The 22,332-nt window shown below is 32.8% G+C and overlaps 1 protein-coding gene across 1 annotated transcript; it reads right to left on the bottom strand.

Annotated features, from left to right (window-relative positions):
• Window positions 1–1,031: 1,031 nt before the first annotated feature.
• Window positions 1,032–9,359, bottom strand: LOC148598761 (uncharacterized). Its single transcript, XM_088560962.1, has 7 exons — window positions 9,056–9,359; window positions 5,481–5,804; window positions 3,801–3,951; window positions 3,445–3,540; window positions 2,929–3,084; window positions 2,365–2,464; window positions 1,032–1,576 (listed from the first exon to the last, which is right to left on the bottom strand). Exons 1-7 carry the CDS (start codon window positions 9,117–9,119, stop codon window positions 1,511–1,513), a joined length of 957 nt encoding a protein of 318 aa, XP_088417088.1. The 5' UTR covers window positions 9,120–9,359; the 3' UTR covers window positions 1,032–1,510.
• Window positions 9,360–22,332: the final 12,973 nt, after the last annotated feature.

Genomic DNA, 22,332 nt, shown 5'->3' with positions numbered 1-22,332 from the left:
TATGTTATTCTTTACCTTGGTTACATGTACTTGTATCTCTAGCACTAACACATGTACATGTACATTTGTAATATCTATTTTGCGTACATTTCACGTCCCTTAGCTCTTGTTTTCGGATCCAAACCATATTACATTTTCACAGATTATTTAAAGTTTATAATGTGAACTGATATTTGTTCGGAGTGAATTAAAAAGATTTTTACATTAAGCCCTACAATACATTTCCCGGAAAAAGTACTCTTTATTAAATAAGTGTCGAGACTTTCAGCTTTTGCTTATCGCCTCTTCTCCACCTCAGCATTAAATACCCACAGCGAGATTTTTTTATGTTTTTGTTCAAAAATCTTGAGATAAAGAAGATAATACATACATTGTGAAGTCAGTCGCATATATAGGCATACACTAAGAGATCAATGCAGAAGGAAAACTACTGACCAAACTATTCGACAAACCCGATTACTTTTAATTCCGTATTGTAAACTTTCCTTTCATCTGTGGTACATGTAACATCCCTTGTTTTCATATCACAACTCATATGCCAGAACTTGCCGTAACAATACAGACTTTTTGTACAGGGCTAGACTAGTTACAATTGGGCTACTGAAACAGGTTTCTGTTGCTACAAGATTGAAATTTTATGGTTGTCATGAATTCATGGATCGTTACGATGTATCCATCTGCACCGTGTGTACTGATTTGTTCAACGTGTCATAGTTCTCCTATCCACTTTTGTCTACCCAAGGCTTGACTTATTTGTTAGCAACTTGGCGGTGTTTTCTAGAAAAGTAGATGACGCTTACCCTAACAGTGCACCTGGTCCATGCTCCCAGTTCTATTCTGCAGTCCTAATTGCCCATTAACCTTTGTTTCTTGTACATGTACGTATTATTTTGGTTTTTTTTTTTTATTTTCTTTGGTGCGTAAGTTTGCTTTCCCTGTCCGGTCTTTGTCTTCTGTATTACATTCTTTTGATTTCCGCTAGAATGTTGGGACCCTTGATTACTATTACAATATTTATTGACAAAGTGAAAAAAGATTCTTATATTTTATTCATAGAGAAAAATATATTTACATAGTATATTGCACATGGTGGCGCTGTATTTATATTATGATTGTCGCTATGGTGACACTAAGGATGACTAGATTTCAATGCAAAAATAAAAAGATCTTATTTACAATCAATATCAACAAACAAATAGCACTTAGTGGTCAAATTTAGTACAGTTGGTGTTAAAAGATATTCCTATCTGGACACAGCTTGATTCACACTCCAGGTTCAAACTACAGGACATCGTTTATGATTACAGATAAAAACGTTTCAACCTTTAACCATTTCCGTTTAATTACAAATCAAAGGAATTTTTAATTGTACATCCAATGGAACGCAGTATTTCTTATGCAGAACGTCTTCATACATAAACTTTTCATTGAGGTAGATAATTATAAGTCACAAACGGTAGGTCACGATGTGGTCTTAATTGCACATCAACCGTCCTGTTGCCATAGAAACTCACATTGGTCTTGCTGGTACTGGCGAAGATGATGATTTTGTTGGTCGTTGAATAGTCGAGTTTTGCTGAAAGATAAGTTAGATATCAGAAAAAATGCACGTTTTTTTTCTACAGTCTGATTCAAGCCGCTCTTAAAAGTTTCTTATGTTCTGTTTTTATCTCATGAACCCCATGAAGAACTGGGATTTATCTCATGAACCAGTCTACTATCCGGGGTTTATCCTATTAACCCCATTAAGAACCGGGGTTTATCTCATGAACCCCACTACGATCCGGGTTTTATCTCATGAGCCCCATTTAAAGAACCGGGATTATCTCATGAACCAGCCTACGATCCGAGGTTTATCTCATGAACCCCATTTAAAGAACCGGGGTTTATCTCATGAACCCCATTAAAGAACCGGGGTTGATCTCATAAACCCACTACGAACCGGGGTCTAACTCAGTTACTCCTAAAACCTTAATGGTTACCACTTCATCAGTCGTGCTGCTTGTTTGTAGTCTAAAATACATCAAGGTGAAAACCGGAAAGTTGGAAATCACCGCAATGGTCCTGAATTTGTTTGAATCTGATTTTATAGCACGCTCAAAGTAACGCTGCTACTACCGTCAATATAAATGGTAAAAGCCGCTTAAAGGAGGACGAATAATTATACATCTTAACTGTAGTAATCTTAAGCTTTAGTTTGACTGTAGATATTTGAAGAGTAATAAAGTTGATAAGCTCTAGGCAATAGTCAAATGGCATAGTCAAAAGGTAAAATCCGTATAACAAATGGCAGTATCAAGGTATAAAAGAGCTATATTTTTTGCTTTCGGGTCCAAATTCACATGTCTGTAAAATTTTAAGTACCTGCATATGAAGTGTTCTGTGGACAGCGAGAGTTCTGGACTGGCAAAACCCTTTCCCGCATTCGGTGCACTTAAATGGCTTTTCCTTTGAATGTATGTACCTGTAAGATAATGGCAGTCACTACACAGAAGGTGTATTATTGTGTATGGTAGTATGCATAGAACAAAAGATTAGCGGTCCAGCCTTTAGTAAGGTAGAACACATGCTTCAAGTAAACATTAGTTTAAAACGTATCAAACGTAAAAAAGGCAACGTAAACAATGATACCACTTGTAAGTGTATATTCACGAAGCAACATTTGTCGTTAATTGTGGATTCAATCTCTTCCGCAGACCTATCACTGCTTCCTGATTACTATGGATCTCTCCGCCAGCGTATAGGCTCTGCTTTACAGGAAGTGAAAACAAATCACAGGGCATGAGCAATACTCATTACAAATCTACGAAGATTTTTTTAGGTGTACTGTATTACTTTGCGTAAAGGGGTGGGGTTCAACACTGAGTGTAATGAAGCTTTGGAATAGCGAATATACTCTCTGTGCAGGAGATTGTCAACGAAACATACCTGTGATCTCTAAGATGATCTTGCCTTCTAAACGCTTTCCCACAAATCTCACATGGATAGGGACGCTCATCTGTGTGTGTTCTCTCGTGGATAAGCAGGTTGTAGGATTTGGTAAAATGACGACCACAGTATTTACAGATAAACTCTTTCTTTGTTCTGTAAAAAAAAATAAATAAAAAAATAAATAAATAAACCCTTATGCATGAGTATAAAAATTAGTTACACAATATTTTATCAAAAGCATCAGAAAACAAATACAAGTAAGCGCACGGCTAGAGCATTACTAAGTAAGAAAGATAACTCCGTAAGTTCAAATGTAGAGTTGTCATTTCAAAATGCTGTATTTGAATGTAATCAGTTAGATCTAAGTAAGTGGTTGTAGTGTATGTTATCATTCTTTTACTAATACAAATTACAAAAAAAAATATATCAATATATTAATATGTGAGCTAAAGTTTTCACTACATTTTCAAAAGAAAAGATCATTCTAGGTTTATTTTCCCACATAAAACTTACCTTGCTGGACCTCTTCCTCGCGTTCGTTTCACGGGTTGTGGAACATTTGACCTCAACGAAGAGACAGGGGTAAAACTGCTCGTCAATGGATTGTATCTGAAAATGTATACATTGTTTTTATACATCAGAACCTGTCTTAAGGCGGATACATAAAATGGTATAACGAAACAGACAGTTCAATACTTCGTTTAACAAAACCAAGAAAGAATTATTTCATCTACAATTAATATCTTAATCATATTCCTGAAAATATATGATCATCATTTGATATCTTATTAGCCACTATTTTTTTTCTTTCATTTTTTAATAATTAAACAGAAGCAATTATATTATTTACAAAAGATAATGACAATTACCTAAGACTCCCAATATTCATCATCACGTGACTAATAATCTGAGCATCCTGGTTCCGATTGCAATCTTTACAATCGGAGTCCTCGGTCGCTGACTTAGCTAGATGTGCAAAATCAAATTTCGGCCTTGGTCGTAAAACGTCTTTATTTCGGTCTACAAAAGGACAGAAAAAAATATGCATAAATATCATAAAATGTATTTTACCAAATTCACAAAGATCAAGTAAATCGATGGTACTGGATGTATTCCATCATTAATAACAAAAATCGTTAGCAGTTCAGGCCTGGGTTTCATAATCCCGAGTTTTTTCCTGTAATATTCAAATTAATATGATCTGATTGATGGAAGTTTTCATTGGTTGTTTGATTGCACGACAACCAAGTATCTATTGGAATACTTGTTTTGCCTCCTTTTTTTGGCCGCTAATTCTCAAACAGTTTGGACCATAGTCCCCAAAATCAATACCAACATTTCTTCTATGATTTGGAACCTGGTTATAAAATTTTACTGGGATCAATCATCTAACATTCAATTTATTACACAAAAGCCAAGTTTCTATGGTTGACTTCGAAGACAACGACAGCGCCATACCAATACACGACAGCAATTTTTTTGCGGTCTCATAAAAAGGAAAACAAGTAACTATTTAATTCAAAGGGATTTTGACGATATAAGCCCAATATTTCATTAAGTAAGTGGTTGTAGGGATTTTGACGATATAAGCCAACCTGTACTATTTAGCCAATATAATAGATTGGTGTAAAATGCACCTAACGTAATTTCGAGAAAGTTTCAAAACAACTGAAAAGGCTGGGCAATTCTCGGTATGTACTGTTATAGTAAAACAAATCGTCACGAATATAACCTTTGGTCAATGTATCTGTCTTCCTACATCGGTACATTGTACATATCATTGTCGTTCCCGTATAAAGACGTGCATATGTACTATATACTCTAATACCTGGCTCTTTCCGCACGTAGAACACATCAAACGGTACGTTATCGGCCACATATAGGTAGCTATGATATATGATACTATAGTACCGGTAGGTCATGGGTAGCTCTCTGGAGAGCTTCAAAAGTCATCAAGGCGAAAATTGAAGTTGCACTTGAAGATTCTCTTTAAACAAGCTACCTTATATCTCGTTATTATTTATTTAACACAAGAAGTGAAATTGAAATTAAGCTAAAATGGTCAACAAATATTCTTTTGATCGGTAACATTGTATTTACATAAATAGGGGTTTATGACGAATCAAGACCTTTTGATGCGTCGTATATCTTAGGAGAACAGTCAGATTTTACAGCCGTATTATCGCGTTCTGTATTTCTAATGATTGGGGACAGAAGTTAATATATTATAATTGTCTTGGGTGTGGCTGAGGGTTAAGAGGGCTATGAATAGTTGTGGTGTCATCTTTGAACTATCTAGAATACACTTAATCCTGTTCAATGATTCATTGTATAATTCTGTAGTATGTAACAGTACAACTGGACGTATTCCGCTACACTCTGAAGTACATATATATGTTTTATAACACTCCTCAATTCAATCGCGTTTATACCAATCCTCTAAATAGTATAAAAAGTTTAACAGTTGATTTACAACCTCCCGTTCTGCGTGAGATCTTCCTATTTGAATTTCCTTAAAAAGTATGATCTTGAAAAGTAAAATATCTTACCATTTTGTGATTCTTTCTTTTCTTTGTATTCACTGATTTTATCTGCATAAAATTTTCCAACGTTTTCACTTGTGTTCACCAGAGACAGAAGCGGTGAATAATTGAACTGGTTAAAAGTGTAGGAGTTGAAGGCCATATATGCCGGAAATGGGTACGCTTGTAGTGGACTTGATGACACGCGTTCTTTGCTGAATAATGAGTTATCCCCCGTTAACATTGAAGACGCGTATGTTGCATAAGGACAAGGCATAAGGTATGATCTGGTCAGATCTAGGATGCTTTGAGGGTTGTTTCGTTCAAACGATGGCAGGGCTGCTATGTCTTCTGAAATAATAAAATAACGTACTGAATTAAAAAGAATTATCCATAATGTTTTGCGTTGATAAAACTTGCTTCGTTCGACATCTGATGAATACAATTTAATTTCACATCGTCTTAAGTTTTTAATTTTGACTTCGAATATGATATATATATGCATGAACTTTCTGCATCCATATACATACTTAAAAGTATTGTCAATTACTGTTAAAAATTGACTTAAGCTTTAATTATTCGTACGAAAATAATTAGCATTAATATGTTGATATAATAAAAGCAAAGACTTTATTCCCCCCCCCCCCAAAAAAAAAAAAAAGAAATTCAAAGACGTCATCAAAGAAAAATAAGAAACTAAATATGCTTGCTTATGGTGAAAAAATGTTTTAAATATTTGATTATTTATTTATTTTATTTGCACAAGAAACATATTTCTATGTGTGGCTCACCTCGTAATGTTTTAAGTGTTCATATAAAGCTATTACACCATTTATTGAAGTCACTGAATACAGCTATAAAATTTTATTACAAGTTACAAGTGAATGTAGTAATTCACAGTAAATAAAAAAAGGTTAAGCTTTCCTTTGACAAATAGTTATTAAAACACGTTGATAAACTGATTTAGGAACAGTCTGGGAGACAATATAAATTCTTTGGTTAATAACGTTCCCTTTATTTCTGTAGAAAAATCTAGTCAAAATACGTAATCACTTCCGAACAGAATTAAGATACAGGTACATGGCCTTCGTATAATGCCAATGGTAGTAAATATCATTTGGAAAGCTGCGTTTACATTCAGTCCGTACATATAGACTACGGAGTATAATTATATATATACATGTATACCGAAATTCGCTATTATATTGTGCTCGGTTTATACAAGTCACGTTGAACCTGTGTAATCCAATTATTTATCTTAATCGAACTAAACCCTTAGTCCGAATCCTTTTGGATAAAAAAATATTCAGATCTTAATCTAGACAGGCTAATATTTTATGTTTATATATTAGAATATTATATGTTTGAATTTATTACATTGCACATGGGTAGTTGCACCGGTTAAGTACATGAAATCGAGATGAATAAAAAAATAATAGTTATAAGTACATGTAAATGTAAATAATTACAATCATATAAAGATATGTAGTCTCCCTGTAGTTTTACACTGCAAAAACGGAGAGAAAACATATGTTATTTTTTTTAAATTTATGTAAAGGACATTAACCGTTCTATAGAACGACTGACAAGCTTTTATATCGCAATCAAAATGAATACATACATCAAAAGTTACAGAGGATAAAAGTTGACGTTCTTTATCTGAGATATTCTCGTTATCAGATAGCTAGTTGTTTTACTTTTCCACCGAACGCACCCAGTAATCATTTGTTTTGGCAGAAAAACAATAAGTTGATGAAATATGGACTTACTGGTGGAGATTTTAATTGGAAAACGAATTAACTGTGACATTTTTAATCAGGCGACAAATTTATTCCGGTGGTTAGTGGGTTCCCTGTTTGTCTTTAAACGAAAAATAAATGTCAAGTGAAAATATCATTTATCGGGAGATGAGGATTCTAACGGGATTTTGTAATTGATTTGATCAGATTATAATTGCAGCGCCAATTATAAAGAATTAGTAAATAATACAAGATGAATACGAATGTATTTATTGACAAACATCTCTACTTTCATGTTGCTAAAGAATTAATCGACTCAAAATAACACGAAACTCGCAATTAAAAATTCATGAAAAAGCTACCCTCGTTCAGGCCTCACGTTATTGTTTTTATCAAAAATTAGTTTTCATGCACAGTAGTTGAACCCGTGACCTTAAATAGTTAATGATAACTTATTCAACTATACATGATTCAGAACCTGCTGAATATGAGAAGTATTTTACAAAACGTACCTGTTGGATTTACCAACTAATACTTTGGTGTGCAGTTTTATTTCCCGACAGTATACGTGCTTACCGTTCAGTCTGTCCGTCCGTTCAGTTTTCGGTTTGCATTTTAAAATAATTTAAATGCAGTTGGAGTCATATCATTACATAAAAACGGGGAGCCGATTTTTTTTTTATTTTGTAACATAATCAATATTTTTACTGAAGAATGTGGATCGAAGCAACATATTTTTATCTTCCACGTAATTTTGAATTACGCTTCACCCAAAATTGCAAATGATCTTTTTTTGATTTAAGTATGATATAACATCATATCTACAATAAGGCATAGAAATAATTTTCATCACTCAAAACTAGCCATCTTGTCTCGTTTTTATTTTATATTTTCAAACTACATGTACATTTTTTTACCTGTCTATGATTTAGATGCGGTATATATAATATATTCTCTGTCCATGACATTAATAAATGGAAATTCATGTAAAGGATCTGCAAACAACATACATGTACATGTACATACACATGTACCTCATACTGAAGTTTGCTAAATCGGTTTGAATTGATATGGTTTTTATTTATGAGAAATAAAAATGTATAAGAATTCTAACGTTCAAGAGTTGTTTGAGACGTGTATATTTTAAAAATCATTGAAAACAATAAATATATTGAAAGAAGCAAAATGTTCCAAACATCTAGTATTAAGACTTAAAAACAGATATCAATTCAATTTTTTTATAATAACTTATAAAATTAAGTTAGAAATAAGCAAAGAAAACGAAGGAATAAACGATAAAAAAAAATAACAAGCATATAAACAAACTAACAAACAAAGAAATCAGATTTCATGGGAACCTCGATTCATCTAAATACATGTACATGCTATTCATAAATTCAATAGAAACTGGAACAGCATGTTAAAGAAATCTACGCGTGTTAGTAACTGCATGTCAAAATTCAAAATGTACGTTTCTATTTATAGGATTATCATTATCATCATTACATGTACAACATAATGATGGTGATGATTATAATGATGATGACAATAATAATTATTATAATTATTATAGTAATGATATCAGTAACACTGATAAAAACAGTAATACATGTAATAATAATAATAATAATAATATTATAATTATTACCATCATAATCATAGGTGTTTTAAAACTGTCATTATAATTAATTAATGTGTTAATCACATAGAATGAAGTAATGTTTGGTAAAAAAAAATAAAGTTAACATATTTTTGAAACGTAAAACAAATTATGAATGAAACCGACTTCACGGTTCGGATGACATAAAATAAGTTGATAAATAAATAGATGAAAGATGTTATGAAATAAAGTAGTTATCTTACTGATATCTTTTTCTGGTTCTTCTGTCATTTCTCTACCAGTTCTAACAAGGAATGATTTCGGCATTCTTCAAACTTCTTAAACTTTCTTCTCAAACTTTTCAAAACTTTGAAAACACTGACCGTACGATCCTATGATTTCAATAGACTACTTTACAGAATTTCTCGAACCTACTTGGTTGACACTCGAAACACGAATTCCGTACCGCTCCGGTATCAACAGAGGTTTATAAATAAGTTGACATCACCTTCTTTACCGAAATGAGGCAGGGCGACGGTTTAATGTGGTATAATTAGCAATAGCAAAGAACGCCTTATTTACATGGATTTGTAATCTCAGACACGCGTTTAGTTTATTTACCGATCCAATTGACTTTGTGATCGCATTTAAATTGAGATGAGTCAATTTTTGAATTCCCCAGGTGACTTTTACCCCCATATTTTCAGGTGACATTTTTAATGTACGATCCACCCCCATATGCCTGTTACGGGATGCTTTACGACTTACATTCGAATATTTCCGTTTCGCTCTCTATATTTATGGGATATAAATGAAAATTAAGCTGAAATGGCACTAAGTTGAGAATAATTCGATAAGATTTCCGTGTCGTAATTGTTATATATTAGTTAAGTCGAAAAATCATTCCACAATTTTTATCAACTGTTTTCTTATCGGTCAAAATAATTGTATTTTATATCGAATTTGATTGCGACAAGATAAAGTAATTGAAAACTCAAAAAAACACACATATTATAGCATTAACAGTTAAATTGCTGACATGACAAATAAATAAACATCGGAATTTATATGTGATTATTTTTTTCTTTCGTCAATTTACATTGTTTAATTAGGTTTGTTCCATCTCCAGAAATTTCGGTCCATGTGAGACTCGTTGGAGTGGCTCGTTTGGATGTAATACCCCAACACTTATCGTCAGGTTTTAATAGTGGATGGCTCCAATTGCCACTTACATTGTAAAGAGTATTATTTTTTTGTTTAATCCGGAGAGGGGTTAAAGAAATTATCTACGTGTAGTGTTTAATGCTATTTTAGACAAATCTTGCCTATAATTGCATGAAATAAACATACTTTTGCAATTAAAATAGTGTTCAACCCCCAGAGCATCCTAAGATCCGACACTTACTATTCGAATAGAAGTTAGCTTTGGAAATTTTGTGGGTTGGCTATATCACATTATCTTATTTTTTCTTTAAGAAGGGAACATTTCTAGAATCAGGGCATTATTTCTTTAGAAGTACTTATTTTGTTATGCTGGAATTTATCTTTGTTGGATTTTTTATCTTCCTGGATTTAATATTCAATGAAATATACAGAAAGATTTGCGCAAATTGACAAATAACCAGTTTCATCTACATGTACCGAGATATTGTAGTGTTCACGTCGAAAATGCATATTCATTTGCCATCTGATATTGACTATGTTGTTGTTGTTGTTGTTGTTTATTGCCGTTTCGGCGACCAGGGCCATATCACGGCAAGAACATTTAATGCAAGGAAAACATTAAAAGCAAGATCAAAGTATCTTCATAAAATAATGAAATTAAAACAAACAGCTATTTACATATAAAAAGGTACATAAAAGGTGAACCTAAGACATAAAATACATATAGAAACATAACTTCGATAAAACATTTAAAATTTTGAAAAATCAAGGAAGGTATCCAATTTAAATTTTATTAAATAAACCGATGTCCCACAAGAAATCGATAATGTTTTTAGATGAAACGGTCTTGAACAAATCAAACATATTGGCGCAGTCAAAATAATTTTGCCTGATGTTGGCAAAACCCACACAATCTAGAAGAACATGTTTGATAGAGAAAGGGCAATCACATCTGATATTGACTATGTATTGTACTACTTTCGTTTTTTGAAATACTGCTTTGAAATCAGAATTTACTGAATAATATAGTGTGTGCTAGTACTTACACAAAACTGTGTTTGAAAACCCATCACACGTGCGTAGTAGTGAACACTCCAACATAAGTTAAGTTGCATAGGCATTTCTGTATTTTGTTCTGTTAATACATGTAATTACACCATGCATTTTGTTTATCATATCCGAACCAATAAATGCTGCCATTGCAGTTTAGTTCCTCGCAGACGGCTGGACAATGCTTTCTTCTGTGCTCTTTTAAATATAACTGGCTTTCAGTGTTGATGAAGTTTTCAAACTGTGTTGTTCCCTGTATATACTATCATAATGAACTCAAAGCAGCGACTAACCGATGCAGACATGTTTCGAAATTATTAGATATATGTATTATTCAAATGAGACGTAAATTTTTTACATTCGGATAAGGTCGCATAAAATCACTCATTTTTTACCTGACTTTGTAAGGTAGATGTACTTGCATTTTTTTGTCTGAAGCGTCTAGAATGAGCGCTGTTCGTTACGTGTATTTTACGAAAATAAACTTTCATTCATCCATGTAAACTTTTGTTAATATTCTCTTTTTTAGATTCATAACGGACAGGAAAGAAGAGAGAAGTTAATATTTGTGTTTTTTGTTTTGTTTTGTTTTTATTTTTGTTTCTTTGAGAAATAACGAGTTTTTTACTTAACGTTCGAAATAAACGTAAGCTTTTAAACTAGATTGTGGAGGAAAAAAGAAGATTTGCTGCAGTTGTTTCAACGAAATATGATATGTACATGTACAGTCATGTATAAACAGGTGACTGCATGGATTAATAGGATAGGGCATTACGTTGAGAGATTTCTTGCTTAAAGCTTAGATGTAAAGCTCGACCTTACATATGATCAATAAACATCTCATTAACTTTAACGATTGAATTAAAAAAAAACAACATAACATAACAAAAAAGAAAGAAGGAAAAAAAATGTACTCGCCAAACTTTGGACTCTGGTCAGTCGTAATACATGCCATTCTGCAGAGGCTGCACGTATGATATTATATATATATTTTTCTTTGTATATTTATGCTGTCATCATGTCCAAATAAAATTACTCATTACATTGTCTCTTGAAGAACGAATTTTAATTACATTGTAAACTATTATTTTTGTAGATATAAGAATGCATTTCGCGTTTAGGGTACTTTTGGATATCGCAAATAAACTCCCGATGAGATCATTTTCTGGTCTATTTCCTTGATCTGACAAGCAATAATTAAATTAAATTTTATTATATTTTAAACACCTACGGTATTAGAGGCTAACATTAAATACCGGACAAATACCGTATATGGACACGAATACTTTTGCCGGAGGCAAACGGACACCTACAACGAAAATCGACATTGGATATTTGTATACAATAATAGTTATTATAAAATATGTATAATTATGTATATCGTTTAACTTTTGCTATAAAATTGTCAAAATTTTGCAATTTATACAATTTTGTGGACTTCCCCACTTAAAGAAATCGAAATATAATGGCGGGCGCATGAAAAATGCTCTCGCTCACGAAAACACAGTTGAAATGAGAAAAAAAATGTTTTTTTTTTTAATTGAAATAAATGAAATAGTATAAAATGAAATAAATGTTTGATGTTGTAATATCTGTATTGTTTTTGCACTTATAAAATAAGTTACAACTTAAAAAATGTGGCACGCACGTTACTAGGAGAACTTTAAAAAAAATCTAAATTTTGGTGTTTTTATATTTAGTGAAAGGTGTGAAGACCAGACGAAGCTTTCTTTGTTTGAAAAGACCATTATTTGATCTCTGCATCACTGGCTTTGCTCAGTTTCAACAGAATGTTAGAAAATGAAGCATATATACGTATGATTTTATATCCATTGAAATGTCACATGGAAAAAAAGGTTAAAATATCAGTCAACCGAATAAATTAGCAAATTCATCGACATAAAATTCAGCAACTATTAATACATGCATATTTTGTAAGTTAAGGTTATCTTTTTATGGTACATACTATGGGAAAAGAATCTATAAAATGCATCAATATCGTGAAAGCGGTAGCAAGAACTAGAGATCTCTGTGAAGTTGTGAATAATTGTAGATATATATTAAATCAGCGGCGACATTAGGGGAACACGATTATCTCCCCTACCTATTAACGATAACACATTAAAGGCGATATAAATTAAACAAAGATAGACCAAGAGAAATTGATACTTTATCAAATAAATTGAGAGTAAAATTAGTAGAACTGATAAGATGAATTATAAATGAATATTAATAACTGAACAATGGTCTGTAAGTCTGTGGTTTAAATTATTACCTGTAGATTGAGATATAGCCGGGGATGGTACTGGTAAGCGGAGATGACTTCAGAGTCAATAATATGGAAATCTTGTGATCAGACGTCATACGGTAAATTTACATTGTTGATACGAATATGAATATGGATCGAGGCAAAGTGTGCATTCTGTTGTTACATTTCATGACGTCGTGCACCTTCAGAAAGAAACATTTACTTTTGATTTTTATTGAGAAAGGGAGGATACGGTAGAATCATAGCTGAAAATACAATACTGGAACAGAACTGCTCATTAAAGCCATCAAAAGTTGTGGATAAAATTCATTTCTACTGTCGATACTTCATAATTGTTAATTTCCGCAGATGCTGAATTTTCAAAATTGGTATTTCAGCAGATATAAAAGTTCTGTCCTTTTTATACACTTTTCTTTCACCATATGCTATATAAGATTCAACAGAATGGGTGTCTGTCTTGCTGAGATAAGTAGTTATGGACCCTTTTCTCAATGCCGTTAAAGGAAAACTGTTACAATAACCAGATTTATTACTAGAAATAATTGTTCTTATAAATTTTCAACAATTTACGCTTTTGGAAAAAGACATGTCCTGATTTTGCATAACAATGCAATAAATATTTACAGAAAGATGTGTGTTTTAAATTATTTTGAAACTCACAATTTGCCAAGATTTTACTTACAGTATACAGTTTTTGAAATACTCGTTTTTCAGGACATTAGCCGCTACACGTAAAAACGAACAGACCGTTCTGCCGACAGTGAAAACGAGAATTATTACGGTGATCTCATAGAATTACAATTAGGCGACGACTTGTTTCATAAGAATAAAATCCTGCCAATTTTCGCGCGGCTATAGTAACCTTTAGTTTCATTACTTTACGACTGTTCTCGGCTTCAGTAAATATGTATGTACATTAAATTGAAGTCATTATAACATAATCCTGCCATTTTTGAAACAAGTAAGTATGTCATAAAACTAATTCGTTCTTAGCTGTGCTACAGATTTACGGTGATGTTCCCGACTCTTTAAATATCTACCTAATTACCGAATGTCATGCATTTTCGGTACCCAAACCGTTCAATATACATGTAGCAACACACTGTTTGTGGAATTATAATACAAACATGTACATATATAATTATATTCACGTCAGTCGTAGAGCGGTCATTCAAGTGACAGTGTAAAAAAAATGTAAATGTTCTGACAACAAATTAAAATAAAAAAAAATATATCAGTAAAATCCTTATACTTCTTCAATAATCTAACATAAAATGCAATTAAGCTACAAAGCGGTGGATCCTGGGGAGAGAGGATTTGCGGCGGTTGAACCTCTTTGTTGAAAAATTGGTTAATTTTATTCAAATTTTACAAAAATGTGCAAGTTATCAAATAATAGCCTAAAACCGTCCTTTAAAAACTTTTCTGGTTCTGCACCTCTCATTGCCGTGTGAATTTTGGAAAAAAATATTTACTGTATTTTGTTCACTTTTAAATCACTCAGTAAATACATACTATTTACAATTAAAATCATCAGATATCAAGTTTTAGTGTGTATGCACCCGAAAGGAGATGATTTATATAATTATAAAATGAAAATTAAAGACTTGATATTCTGTGAGTCCCTAAACGAAGATGGCGGAATAGGGATTTATCCCAACTTCGCGAATGAGCAGTTGCCGATAATTTCTACCGCATGCTACATGTAATATAACAGCTCCCTGATCTACTACATGCACGTATCATTCTTCATATAGGGTTCAAGAAAACTTTGAAATAGCGAAATAATGTGCATTAATACCATGCCCTCTGCGCGGGAAATTGAGAGAGTAAATAATCAAGGGAACCCAAGATTTTAGCGGAAATCAAAAGAACGTAATCCAAAGACCAGACAGGAAAAAGCAGACACACGCACCAAAGAAAGAATAACAACCAAATTACATGCACAAATAAACAAAAGTAAATGAGCAACACGGACCTTTCTTAAAAAAAATGGGAGCACGGAGCAGGAGTACCGCGGTAGGGTAAGCGTCATCTGAAGCAGGGGACTACCGGTACCATGACCGCTTTTGTCATCATCAATTAAAATCTTGCTATTTCTGGAGTATTCCAGATAGGGTAAAGAAATAATCTACCTAAAACCTTTATATTCTGTCAGAATGTAAGGTACGCGGTTACTAGAGGTGGATCCAGACAGTTCGAAAAGGAGGGGTGCCCAGGACATTATTTACCATTTTTTGTCAATTTTACACATGAAGATGACTTATGTTTCAATAAAAAGGAGGGTGCCAATCCTCTGCACCACCTGGATCCACCACTGGTTACACCGAGGGTTACACACAGGAGTAATACCTTGATCTGCCTCTGGTCTGGTTACACCGAGGGTTACACACAGGAGTGATACCTTGATCTGCCACTGGTTACACCGAGGGTTACACACAAGAGAGATAAATGTAAACAGTTATTATTTGTCAACACTTCTATAACTGAAATTGGATGTTGGATGCATTTATTATTTGTAAATTCATGTCAATCAAATTTTACTTTGTAAGTGAATATACGTGTTCTGCTAGATAGTCTTATATATTTCTACAAGCATATAATTCAATCATTCCAATGTATTAATGATACATGGCACCGAAATATAATTTTCAAGAAAAAAAGCTTGATTTCTATGGGGTGAGGAGAACACTTATTAAGAAAAATATTTTTCACAGGAGCAAAATAGAACAAAGACGCTGATCACTCCCAATTCTGGTGTTATTCATTTTTTTTTATAACAAGTCAGGGTCATATTAAGACTTCCAAGCTCAAAACGAGTGTAGTCCGTGCCTAAATAAATTACGTAATAGAGTCACGTGTCCATTTTCAATACAGTAGACGTGGGCGTTTAGTGATTCAGTATCGGTCGTTTTCAGATCGAGGCTGTGACGAGCGTGTGGCAAGGGTACAGAAACAACCTCGTTTCTTCCTTATTTATATCCTAATAATTACATCCTTTGTTGATGAAATGGGGGTCATTTGTAGACTGTTGTGGTTATCTTGATATATTATTGTTACGCTACGCATCTATATACATTTATTAGGATTTTCAGTTAATTTTGAATTCTAAACATTAAAAAGACTTTAAATTCGTTGTATACATGTAGAACAACATGCATTTTTCTATCTTCGTTATATACAGAGTTCTGAATATATATACGAATCGAATAATCATGATTTTCCATCAATTTAGATAAATGTCAAGTCCGTAATGTATAGTAGTATTCTGTGATATGAAAACCATGAACAAGTTCAAGTCTAAGAGCTACATGTACACTCCTTGAGACGTTTAGATTTCCTGCACGCACGATACCTAAAGGCTCGCTAAACGCCCACCAAACGCACGATAAGCGAACGCTTCTATCGTGCGTTTAAACGAACGCTCTTATCGTTCGTTTAAACGCACGATAAACGAACGCTCCTAGCGTGCGTTTAAACGCACGATAGACGAACGATGAAAAAAAATAATATTGACAAAAAATGACGGAAGTAATAATAGAAAAGGGAATAAATGAAAATGTATAAATTAATAATAGCAAAAAATGTAAAAATAACAGTTGAATCAATGAAATAAACAAAGTACAAAAATAAACGACCGTTTCTATCTTGCGTTTAAACGAACGCTCCCAGTATGTAATTAAACGATCGCTTGTATCGTGCGTTTAAACGAACTCAAAACGATGTGTTAACGCACGATAAACGATGCAAAAAGCTAAAATGGGAAACGTGAAAGTTTCAAGGAGTGTAACTAAGCACTCCAATGGAGAAATGTTGGTTACATATAACCAAAATCAATATGTGAAATTCACCGCCTGTATTTAAGTTTTAAAATTGTATGTTCTACAAAAGAAGTATGTTATCAAAATGATGTGTACAATTAAACAAAAATAATACTAGTACAGTTGTTATATCCCACGCGCGCTCTGAAAATTTAGGGAGTCTTCAGTGATTTATATACATGATATTTTCAGTTATAATCGTACATTTCTTTCACACATTTATACAGGTACATGTACATTGTAGATAATGGGCTACCAAGCTAATGACAAAATATATCACAATCATTATAAAGGGACTTAAAATGGTAGCAGAAACTTTTCATAAGGTAAAAAGTTGAGGTGAATGTAGATAAAGTAAACCAACAAAACAAAAACAGCCATATTTTAAGCATTAATGATATTATAATAGTACGTGCTGTCTAACAACGTGCATATAGCGGTTGACTCATCAACTGTATGAAACTTAGCATTGCTACATGTATAGTTAGAAAACTCTTGTTTTATTAATCTTAAAGGGTCATATTAAAAAAACCACTTGTTTTATCTAATCATAAAGGGCCATATTTAGAAAACCCTTCTAACTCTAGGAATTCGATTTATTTTAAAAAAAAGTCTTCGAGATCATACATGTACAATGTATTTGGCTGGTAAGAGTGTAAAATGGTGTCCATGTGTACATATTATGGTGAATTCCCTTTACTCTTTTAGAGTAGAATATTCTAAAATCGAACTTAATTTTGTACATGTAGTAAAGATATACCCAACCAAACTTTTAATAACACATTCAATGTTGAAAACGTTACTTTTTATACTTTTGAGGGGTTCCAAGATATAAGAATATTCGTGTGTAATAACAGATAATATAGTATGCATAATCAATAAATCTCAGTTTATGTATAAACTTCTATATGGAGTTATACTTACATGCTCTTGCGTACCAGGGTTCGTTGCATATTTTCAAAATATTCCCCCAGAAAGTTTAGAACATTTTTCAGATATAACCACGTGAACCAGGACACATATTACGCCATGTCTATTTTTGAGGAAACTTTTAGGTTTATGAACAGCGATATAATCATATTATATCACGGAGACGGACATTTATCTTGCTATCTTAGTGAACTTAAGAAGTAACTTGAATTTGTGTTAGTAAAATATTCAGTGTACAAGGGGAGGTAACAAGATTTACTCTTTCTTTTCGAACTCTATTTTTTCTACCAGTTACAATGTAGACGATTTCTTTTGAAAAAAAAGTATACTGAAATGAAGTAATGAACCAATACGACAAGTCTGCATGTTTAACCACGTGCTTTAATCAAATGCAGTCTGTACGAAACATTGTAATTTTCATATTTTAAATATAATATAAAGGCAACTTGCCCTATATTGATACTATTCTGCTATACCAGTAGTATATACATGTACCTTATTTGGAATACAAATATATATGTTACTGAATGGAGAAAGGTAAACTTTAATGTCACTTATTCTTTCTTGGCATGAAGTACATTTGTACTGCTCTGTCTAAGAATCAGACACAATGTATAAGGTGTGGCACATGTAGAAAAAAAAAACCGCAGAATTCTGATATTTTATTGCATTATCCAAGTATCAATACCTTATAACATCCAGAAAAAAACCATCAGAATGTTTATATAGTTTTGCTCTTTTAAATATAATTGATTGGTCAAATTTTGTTGAAATGCTCCGTAGGTGTAAATGGCATGCCACCACTGTTGAATTAACTCGCATGGAAACGTGTAACTTTACGGATGTGAATTTGTGGGGTCGTTTGAACAAAACTGAAACATCTATGCTGGAAAAGACTCAAAGATACAAATGTACTTTAATAGGTTCTTATCGCGTTTTGACGGACATTCACCAAGTACTTCTTCTATAGGTAACTTAGGACTGTGGTCGATAGAGAGTTTGATAGACAAGTTTAAAATGTTATTCTTTGGTCGGTTGTGTGGAGCGTCGGTAACTCATAAACAGTTATTTAATGCAAGGCACGGTAATATAATTTCTGTCAAATCTGACAAGTCATCTTTAACTTACATATACGATCTCATTCGATCTTCATTGAAATATGACGTCATCATTTCTTGAGCACTACATTCCGGACAAGACACTCTGGTAAAAAATCGTTAGTCAATCAATAACTACTGAAGAATTGTATTGAAAATAAATTGAAATTATTGGTACAACAACGACCTGAGTTTTGGTGGTATTTCAAAATTCGTCATTCTTTTACAGAATACAGATTGGTGAGACTTTGTTCCAAACACCATTGCAAACGCAGTCAACTTCTGGTATTCACTTATCTAGGGTCGCTTGCTATTACAAGTGGACATATATGACATGCCTCAAAGCTTTGTAGACCACCTCCATGGTAAAATGGATGACCAATATTTCGTGCAACACACAGGCTGCGTCTACTAAATAAATGAAGAAACTACTCCTATTAGAAACGAAATACATCACAGAAACCCCATTTTATCATTGTTTACCATTTATGTCGCTATTTCCATAATATAACCAATGCGACAATGGTAATACAATGCGACAAAAATGGCACGTGGTAAAACAATGGTAAAATGGAGTTTCCGTGACTTTTTTTCTAAAATGCTCTTTGTGACCGATTTATAGATAAACATTCCATACTTCACTGTGAATCCCTTATGAATGGTAGTAATACCAAATTTTACGGCATTGTAGACTTATTCCCAATACACAATTCAGTCAATCAAGGAGATTATGACATATTCTGATACCATTCCTAGGTAGCATTACAGAATTTGCTAATGAACTAGACTCTGACATATGGTGCTAGCTAATGCTATGCGTCGCAGGTCACATAAATTGTGCACTAACTTCAGGAAAGTTGCTTTTGAGTTCAGAGTTTTGAAATACTAATATTCAACATTTAATTCAGTAGGTCAAACTCATCATATGCCACAAACCTATAATTTTGTCTAATCTACATGTTGTAATTTGTAACATTGTTCTTTTTAAAATACAGTCATATTTACATGCATCCTCCAAAGTCGGGGTTGTGAGTCCACCTTCGCTCCCTCAAACATTATTATGCGTTTTTTTTAAATTATTTTTCTTTTTTCCCTTCCTTTTCCATTTTTTGTTTTTGTTTTGTTTTGTATATTTTACGACATACTTGCGTTTTATAGTTTCGTTTTAGATGTGGTTCTATTCGTTATATCTGTGAACGGATCGATTATAAGCAGAGGACTACAAGAATGTTTAGTTTTGTTAGAAGTAGGTTGGAATGTAGTAAAAAGGGGAACAGACAAACTATATTAAATCGACAAATTTTTGAGTTTCAAAATTAAAACCACTTTGACTTACATGTATTACAGGAAAGTATAAACGGGATGTTTGACGGTAACAGGACGGTAAAATACAGTTTTTAATGACTCTTCTCGTGGGTAGGATTCTTTATTCTACTCCATGCCATTGAGAGGGAGTCCATGCAAAAACAAGGCAGCGCCTGATTTTTACATGGACTGCCTATTAACTGTTGAGATATTTCATCAATATTCTATCGATTGTTCTATGTTTTGATCGTTAATGTTTTCGTTTCTTTAGTTTAACGAAGCCTACATTATAAAATATGTATTATAATTGTTCGTTCAGTTATGTGTATGCAGTACACACAAATACAGATATCGTATAATGTGTTCATGTGTACTAACCTCTTGCGACGAATGAATAAAATTATCACTATTACATACAACTGAATAGTCAATCGATTGTCGATTCATCAAAGAGTAGACATGGGCGTCGAGTAATTCAAAATCTGTCGTTATATTACATCGAAGTTGTGATAAACGTGTGGCTTCTGATAAGTAAAAAAACTCTTTTCTCTTTCATTCATATCCCTTAATGACATTCATAACCTGGTTTGGTAAAGAGTTTTTTGAAAGCTGGTGCGATCAATTGAATATCATGTGTTACAGAACACGTGCAAAAGTCAATCAAAGAGGAATTTGAAGTCAAAAGCATTTGTTTTTATTTGAGTAGCAGTCCACATAAAATTCAGACACTGCCAAATGAAAAGTGATTCATGGAGAAGAAAAACCCACCAAACAAACGTTGTTTTTTTTTAATCTTCATATGCTATACTTATACATAACAATAATCATATCTGAACTCAGATCTGCACTTGATAGAAAGTCATACATTCATCTCCAACTAAAATCAACTGAATGAAACAAAATCTGAATATAACTGAAATATTGCTGCTCGGACGTTAAACCCCAACAAACAACAAACAAACATGAAACAAAATCAGGAACGATAACTCTTGCAAAGTGCCAATTTCATGTAAAATCTCTATAAAGCGCAACAATCAAATGAAAAGCTACATGTAAGACTAGTTTTGTGGTTAGAAACGGTTAAAACTGAATTCAGTGAGTTTTTGACATGCATGAATCACCTCCTGTCTGATTTTTAGAAAGACTACTACTTGATTGCAAAAGAAAACTCGGTTACAACAAGTTTGTATGCATTCTTTGTATATACATGTATTGCAATTAAATATGATCTAGAACTGGGAAGAAATGGCCGTTCTATTGGCATTTCCCCGTATCTTTTCTTTGTATGTACAATTTATTCATGCTATATATTCGGTCATATACATTTTGTACATGTATTTCATTTATCAGGGTGGCTATATATTCTGTGCTTTTGTTTCAAAAGTTCATTTAAAAAAACAAATGTATGAAAACTAGTTCTTAATACTATGCATTTCATTACAGCACAGACTGTGCTGTTTAAATGTTGTAGAGCCAATTCTTCTGACCATAAAAGTCGTCAATGAAATTAATCCCCCTCTCTACTCGACGTCAGTTTAAGCCCATTTTTTGATTTAATCATAACTTTCTCAGCCGTTCTATGACATTTTGTACCGAGGCAGAGTTGTCTTTCTTTTTATTTATTATGCGTTTCTCAGCTCTGTAAAATTCACAGCTAATTTCGTTTCTAAGTGCCGATTTTTTAAAAAGAAATTATACTGATAATAATATTTTTATATAACTTCTGTGTTAACAATATAATGCAATTTCTCCCTGTTTAAACAAAAATGGTAGGAAAGATTATAGGCCGTAAATCATTGTTTTGGTGAAAATATCAACAACAGAAAAACGTCTTCAATTGATACATAACATCTACTCCAAAGAACTTGAGATAAATGATACTAAAGACACAGTGAGGTCAGCCT

Source organism: Perna viridis, chromosome 14 (assembly GCF_037379345.1).
Source record: "Perna viridis isolate PV_CMFRI_1.1 ecotype Kerala chromosome 14, ASM3737934v1, whole genome shotgun sequence".
NCBI lineage: Eukaryota > Metazoa > Mollusca > Bivalvia > Mytilida > Mytilidae > Perna > Perna viridis.
This window is presented reverse-complemented; position numbering and strand designations above follow the sequence as displayed.